We start from the raw sequence: 7,500 nt of genomic DNA, 5'->3' as shown, positions 1-7,500 counted from the left end.
CAGGTTCTGGGAAGGTGGTGTAAGCATAATATATTATGGATGTATCGACATAGGGAAGGGGTGGTTAACAAGCTAAATGGTACGTATGTAAGGGAACTAGCCTGTATGGGGAGGAGCGAGAAAGAAAGAAAGAGAGAGGAAAGATGAGTGTGTGTCTGTGTGTGTGTGAATCATAATGATGTATCTATGAGGTGGAAAGATGAAATCAGGGGGGGGGCAGGGGCGTTCACTTGTCGTTTCTTCAAACTCTAACTCCTCCAAGCTCTCAGTTCCACCTGCTGTATGCTGTTTTTATTCTCTCTTTTCATTCCTGTATGATAATTGTTACTACACGTTTTTTTTAAATATAGGAAATCAGTCAGATTAGCTTTACCTCTCAGTCTGTGCCAATTTTTCCACGCGGGGGAACCAAACATGGGAGGTAACCCAAACGAAGCTGAGCCACCAGGCCACAGCAATCGGGTAGTAGTAATCAGAGAGTAGCGTCTTCAGGTAGTGACTGCCGTCTCCATTCACTTCACAGTTCCAAAACAGGTAGGTGGGCATAGACATCAGATAGGGCTCGGTGCTGTTCCCATTCCAGCTCTCGCAGTCGCTGATCAGAGTTCCCAGGAGAATGGGCAGAGACAGGGACAGAGGGAGCGCAAACGAACCGATCTGAAGCAAGGTTTTGCACGCTGTCTTCGCGAACGTGTAGCACAACAGACAGGCCCCAATTTGTATGAGCATCACCCAGAAGGGGTCTTCTAGATAATCTTTCGCTTCCACATTTGCCACGCCATCCGGATTCACCAAGTGCGGACACCCCTGTTGGCCGTCATCTCCGAAGAAATAAAGGACTCTAGCACAGCTGGCGTTGAAGTCACTGATGATCGCGGTCATAGACAAGAGCGTTATGCAGATCTTCCACAAGCTGATAAATAGATATATTTTTGTTCTCATTCTTCGTGTTTGTTTCTTCAAGTCTTTCAGCTTTCGACCTAGAGAGCCCAAGGTCGTGCTATTGTTTACATAGTTTTCCCAGTGCCCAAACGAGATGAGGAAAAGGGACGCTGGTATTGCCCAGGACTCTGTTGGCGTCATGTCCTCCAAGAAATACCTGATAGGCCATAGGAAGAGAATCGAGGTTTGGAAAACGATGGCGATAAAGTCGGCTATGTATGTGAAAACATTTCTTCCCTTGTCGCTCTCCCGGTCGAAAAGTTTGAGGATGGAAGGTACGAAGGCTACACCCATCGTAAGAACAAGGCCCCTCAGGGAGTCCATGTTGGGTAGAACTTGAAACGCGAAAAGCGACAAGCCGATGGAGTGGAACGTCTCACTGATGAAAACCTGGGCAGAAGAACGGACAGATTCAAAATTAATCATTTTCTACTTTTCAAGCCTATGTGGTTAAAATATTATTGAATTGTTTTATAGTGAAACTCAATTCAATAAAAACAGGTCAAGTACAGTGTTTATTATGACGTGGAAGCAACAGTTGCAACCCAGTAACAACTACAACAACGGCAGAAACTACAGCGATAAATCTAGAACGAATCTAAGACGTTAAGGCTTGATCTTGTGATAGAATAATTGGATGACAAGGGTTGGTCAACAAAAGGAGATCGTCCCTCCATTATCATTATCATCTTCATCATCATCATCATCATCATCATCATCATCATCATCACCACCACCATCATCATCATCATCATCATCATCATCATCATCATCATCATCATCATCATCATCATCATCATCGTCATCACCATCATCAACGACCACCAAAACAATAAAAACAATAACTGCAACTTGATTCACCTAGCTTTTAGTAGTAGTATAAGGTTTTACGGCGCTCGCAACTGCTAAGGTCATATGAGCGCGCTCACCTAGCTTTAACACAGCTAAAATCATCTGCTAATGCTCCCCAAAATCCCCAGTAATTACCAGAAAAATAAAAACCAATCTAGCCAGAAACAAACATTACCCGAACAAAAAAATCAACCCAGAAAGAATACAAAAGGTGAACAAAGCAATAACAAAAATTATTCAAACAATCAGAGAGTTAATTACTGTATCCTAGACTTCCAAACTGAAACCTCTACTAAAACAAAAACAAGATCTCTCTCCCTATTTCTTTTTCTCTCTTTATCTCTCTCCCTTTCTCTCTCTCTCTCTCTCTCTCTCTCTCTCTCTCTCTCTCTCTCTCTCTCTCTCTCTCTCTCTCTCTTTCGCCAAAAAACACACTCACGTATGCGCACGAACACACACACACACACACACACACACACACACACACACACACACACACACACACATACCCGTAACCTCCCCTCCCCCAACAAGTATGCATTACTCCCTCGTACTCACCGCCAGTGCTGCTCTCCAAGAAGGCGTCCTCGAATACTTGAAGCACACACGCCACATACACTTGATGAACGTGAAGACGTACGGTGTAGAAATGAGCGTGAACATCGCCCAAATCCACCGAATTTCCACGTTCTGCGACAGTCGATACACCTTCCCCTGCACGCTCTCCGGCTTCACCCGAGAGCAGAAGCTGAAATGGCGCCCGCCCGGCTGCTCGTGGCAATAGAGGGTGACGTTGACGTAGATATTTGATGAAATCAGCAGTAACGTCGTCTTGGAGATTATGGTGCACACCAGCACTAGCAGTGTCAAGATAAGACCCACCGCCACCTTCAGCACTTTGCGGAAGCGGCTGATTGTGTGGTCGTCTAGCGCGACGTCTTTGACACTGCTGACCACGCGGAAGACGTCCCATGTTCTCCACGGTGCTTTGCTGTCCAGACTATCTAAGCTGGAGGTGGATGGAAAGAAGGAAAATGTTTCAGAGTCAGAGCTCGTGGTGAACAGATTTACCCCCGGGGTTTTTTTTCAAATGATGATGATGATGATGATGATGATGATGATGATGATGATGATGATGATGATGAATTTTTTTTAGTTTCCTTAATGGGCCTGACGGACTTCACGAAGAAATCTTCGAGCGAGAGCGAGGCTCTTTTTCGGCTCCATTGTCAATATGCTTAGCGGCACCTCCACTCGTCCAAATAACTCCATTCGAATTGCCATTGTTCCTGGACATTCAAACATATGTTTGATATCCTCCTTTTCATTGCCGCATCTTCGGCAACATGGGCTGAGCTCCTCATTTACAAAGTTCTTATACCATCTTAAACTCCAATGATGGTCCGACCGCAGTCTCGCTATCTCAACCTGGTCCCAGCGACATGTGATAGATTTTTGTTCCCGCTTATAGGAGTACCCAGAATACACATCTTCCAGCTGCTGCTGCTGCTACTGCTGCTGCTGCTGATGATGATGATGATGATGATGATGATGATGATGATGATGATTATCAAGATGATGACGATGAATCATGATCATGATCTCCATATACTCTTTTTTCTTTTCGTTTTAGGCAATCCCCTCCCCCTTTTTCTCTCTCTCTCTCTTTCTCTCTCTCTCCCTCTCTCCCCCCTCTCTCTCTCCCCCTCTCACTCTCTATCTCTATCTCTCTCTCCATCTCTCTCTCCCTCTCTCTGTCCCTCTCCCCCCCCCCTCTCTCTCTATCTCTCTCTCTCTATCTATTTATCTAGCTATCTATCTCTCTCTTCAGTACAAAGAGTAGAGAACTATGCCTATTACCTCGAGTAGCTGTCACGAGAAGCGATATTAGCTCTGGCAGGCAACGATCTGAATCGCACCTGGTCGCCGGAGTCACTGCTCATCTCGTTCTCTTGGTCAGAAACTTTGAGGTTCTCATTGCTACTCGCGTCGCTTAATCTGGAAACAGAAGTAAGTCTCTACAACACTTGCCTTTAATGTCTCATCTTACTGTGTCTAAACATTTCAAATTTATTAAGCATTGGAAATCGACAAAAATGGTATGGTTCACGCTAATAAATGTGAAGCGTGCTGACGTAATAAGTTACTTCTCGGATACAAGACCACGCTTATAGGTGAAGTTTTTACAATTTAAGAGAATGGAATGATTTTAAAAAAACAGATTATAGTGAAAGACTAAGGCCTCAACAGAAAATCTACAAATTTGACTTTAATGTTGATTTTTGACTTATATCTCCAAGTGTGGATTGTGAGAATTAACTCATTTTGTCAGCATGCCTCAAAAATGATCACTTATTTCTGTTGCTAATTAGAATTATTTGTAATGTTTGAAAACGTTTGGCTATTATAGGTATTGGTCATTCACAAGTATATTTACTATTTAGGAAGGATTGAACAATTAATACACTCATCTGGCGCTTAAGGATGAATTCTATTATCACATGAATGCGCTCCTGACGTGTGGTGAAATGCCCAAATTGGCTAAAAAGTATTTTCTAATCGACCAAAACAGTTCTATAAACTTTATTTTCCCCACAGCGTTTTAGACACCGATATAAACCTGTGGGTGGATGGGTCCATGTAAGCAAGGTGGGATGGATTCAGTTCCTCCATGCTTCCATCAACAAAGGCCGGGTTGATCACCCCTCCATTAGGAATGGCTCTGTCCGAGGTCAAGAGATCTCGCCTGTCTCCCATTGGTCTGGAGACGGCCGGAAGTGTGATGGGGCGGGATACTAACGGACCAGACGGGTGTGTGTCTGGAATCTCGTTCTGAGAAAGAGAAAGACCATACAATACTTAAAGTCTTGAGTACATACACTTGCTTCTCCTCTTCTTGGCAAGGTTTATATCTAATATTAGAAGAGCATAAACGTTCTTTCTTTTGACTCCGTAAACGATCAATGCGTAAAATAACAACCTTGAACATTGATAACACCTAGTTTTTCTTTTCAGTTTGAGCTTTCATTTTTTGCGTTATACAGTTCAAAACAATTTTCGAGAGAGAGTTTCCAACTTTCTTTACCTCCTTTTTTGCCTTTTCTTTCACGTTCTCGTCGTTCCATCCCTTGATTTACCTTAGTGAACTCTTTACAAAGCTATTAACATCCAACCTCTAATGGAGTTCGGAAGGATACGAGATCGCCAATGATAATATTATGTTAAAGAGAAAACATTCATATCCCACGTAGTTTCTTCATAAGTTTCGATTTGAAAACAATAAAACATATTGGGGTAGGTTCATCGACAATTAGTCAATATTCTGTCCAAGACAAATTATTACATCTAACTTTGATGTCATGAAGGGGTGTACTGCGCCCAGAGGAAGACTGGACTCACCTACTAGATGGTATATAATCAGGCGTATATTATTTGTAGTGGCTTAACTTAGTTATGCAGGCCATTTCTGGCTTCTTTCATGATGCTGCAAAGGCAATCCTTCCGCCTTCGACATATCTGGGTGTCAGTTGTAAGATGTGACATTTATACATAGCAAATGCACACAACACAATACGGAGCGAAGCAGTTGGAGAAGATACAGAAAGAAATATGTGACAGAAACGAGATAAAACAAAATTTAGAGCACTTGGTGTTGACAGGTCCTTTATGTAAATTCGACTAAAAATATCGATGTCCTTTTCATGGCTGCCTGATGTCCTCACGATATTGTCCGGGTAATAAATTTGAAAGCTCGTTATTTGTTTCGACGGAGATCTCGGGGGAAAAGTCCTCTTTGCCAGTGCATAGCGATGTTACCAGACTGGCTACAGAGAGTGTTCTCTCAGGAATGTAAGTGCCCGCATGTCTTGGTGCTCTAGCACGTTTGCAAGGTCAAAGAAAGAGGTGGGGAGGGGGTGATTTGTGGTGGCTCGGCTGCCAGTACGTAAATGACGCAAAGTTATCAGGTTCGTCTCTCGTCACACAGTTAAGTGACGTCATACTTCTTAGCTGTGCGACGAGTTGAAATTTTCCGACTGTAGTAAAGGCCGAAGTGGCAGCGTTGAAATAGCCAGTCTTTTGAATTATCTAAATTAAGATGAAGGGAAAGTGATTTTTTTTTAAAGTAGTTGTTTTACACCATCATTGACTCAGATCATTTAGGAGGTTGACTTCCGACCATACCTGTCAGGGCCAATCCAAATTGAGAGGGATACAATATCCCAGAAAGATAAAAGTTTTCCCCACTCGGGAATCAATCTCAAGTCTCTTGTGTGCAACAGCGAAGCACCTAACCACTACACCACAGACGCCGGAGAACGTGAAATGATATAAATGAAACAAAATAAAAGCAAACAACAAAGAAGAATACATGTACTAAAACCATGCACCACCAACCCAGTCTGCGCCTACTTGTTCATTGTAGATTCTCTTGAGGCGCTCTGGGGTTTTCATGTCAGACAGGCTCCTGTCGCCTCCTGGTGTCTCCTCCCGTCGCTGGCCGACGTCACAAAATTATTCCCAGACATGGAAATTACACACTACACGTGGGCGGTTGGCGGATGCTCTGCTGTGGTTTGCTCCTTCTTCCTTATTAAATATATATCGTCCTTATATCTCCTCTTCTTTTATTTGTATGTTTCTCTTTAGGAACGCCTCTAATATTTGCACATATATATATGACCTATCTGTGTTGCAAGTGCTGTAAAACTAAAACACTCAGCTACACGAACGTGTCATGTAATAGTCCGGACACAGGATATGACACACCTGACAGGTGTCTCATCTACAGCCAGGGGAATGTCTTATTGACTTCAGAACCCATATAAAACAGAGAAAGAACAGACAATCAACATTCTAAAAAGGGTTGTTTGAAGAAAACAAACAAACACGGCAATTCGTGTCTATAAAACGCGTTCGAGACAACCATCCCAATTAAGAAACTGTTTTGAGGTTTTAAGCCGCCGTACTAATGCATAATTTATGGTGGTCTACGTAGAGCACTTCATACCCGTTCATTTGAGTGGCAAGATTTCTATACGGTCGAGAAATATAGTTTGGACCCAAACTTTCAGGTGAACTTCAAAGTTCGCTGAAACAAATTATTAGCATACACAACATTTAAAGTCTGAATCGAGAGAATCCTCGAACTCTCAAAAAATTAAATCTCCCAAACCCCGACCGAAAGAGACAGCCTGACGAATCTATGTACAGACTATTATTATTATTATTTCATAGTTTTACAGACCTTGACAGTAGGTATAAATTATATCAGGTATATATTCAAATGATCTAGAATGTTAGGAGTGAACAAGTTATTACAATGGTGAGGAGGTAGATGATTTAATCACGCTGCAAAAAGGTTGTTGTTGCAAGGATGGCACACGTTTCTGACGCCTGGCAGAGCCGTTATTATGATCCAAAACGCAGAAATACTTTGTTATAATCGGTAAGTTAAATCTTGTTAATAACCTTTTATTTATTTATAAGCTATTACATTGATTTCATAATTTTAGGGAGATGTGAGTAGCACTGAGAGCTTATACTCGAATGGGATAGAATGCTATACTAATACAATTTATTATCAATAATATTATTACTAAATCTGATTTGTTTACTGGACGTTCATTGGGTGTGACCTGCAAGCTTTTATTATTTTAAATTCAACACACAAAAATCTATTGGCTTTAGTTTGCTTATATATATATA

At 42.1% G+C, this 7,500-nt stretch overlaps 1 protein-coding gene across 1 annotated transcript in view; it reads right to left on the bottom strand.

Annotated features, from left to right (window-relative positions):
• The window catches only part of LOC101859001 (chitin synthase chs-2), a gene marked incomplete in the record, with an annotated part of 57,463 nt that overhangs the window by 27,146 nt on the left and 22,817 nt on the right, over nt 1-7,500 (bottom strand). The window contains 4 exon segments of the mRNA XM_035968877.1: nt 374-1,332; nt 2,353-2,803; nt 3,655-3,792; nt 4,415-4,626. Of these exon segments, the coding sequence (XP_035824770.1) occupies nt 374-1,332; nt 2,353-2,803; nt 3,655-3,792; nt 4,415-4,551 (1,685 nt within the window).

This window comes from Aplysia californica, unplaced genomic scaffold (genome assembly GCF_000002075.1).
Source record: "Aplysia californica isolate F4 #8 unplaced genomic scaffold, AplCal3.0 scaffold00093, whole genome shotgun sequence".
Taxonomy (NCBI): Eukaryota; Metazoa; Mollusca; class Gastropoda; order Aplysiida; family Aplysiidae; genus Aplysia; species Aplysia californica.
This window is presented reverse-complemented; position numbering and strand designations above follow the sequence as displayed.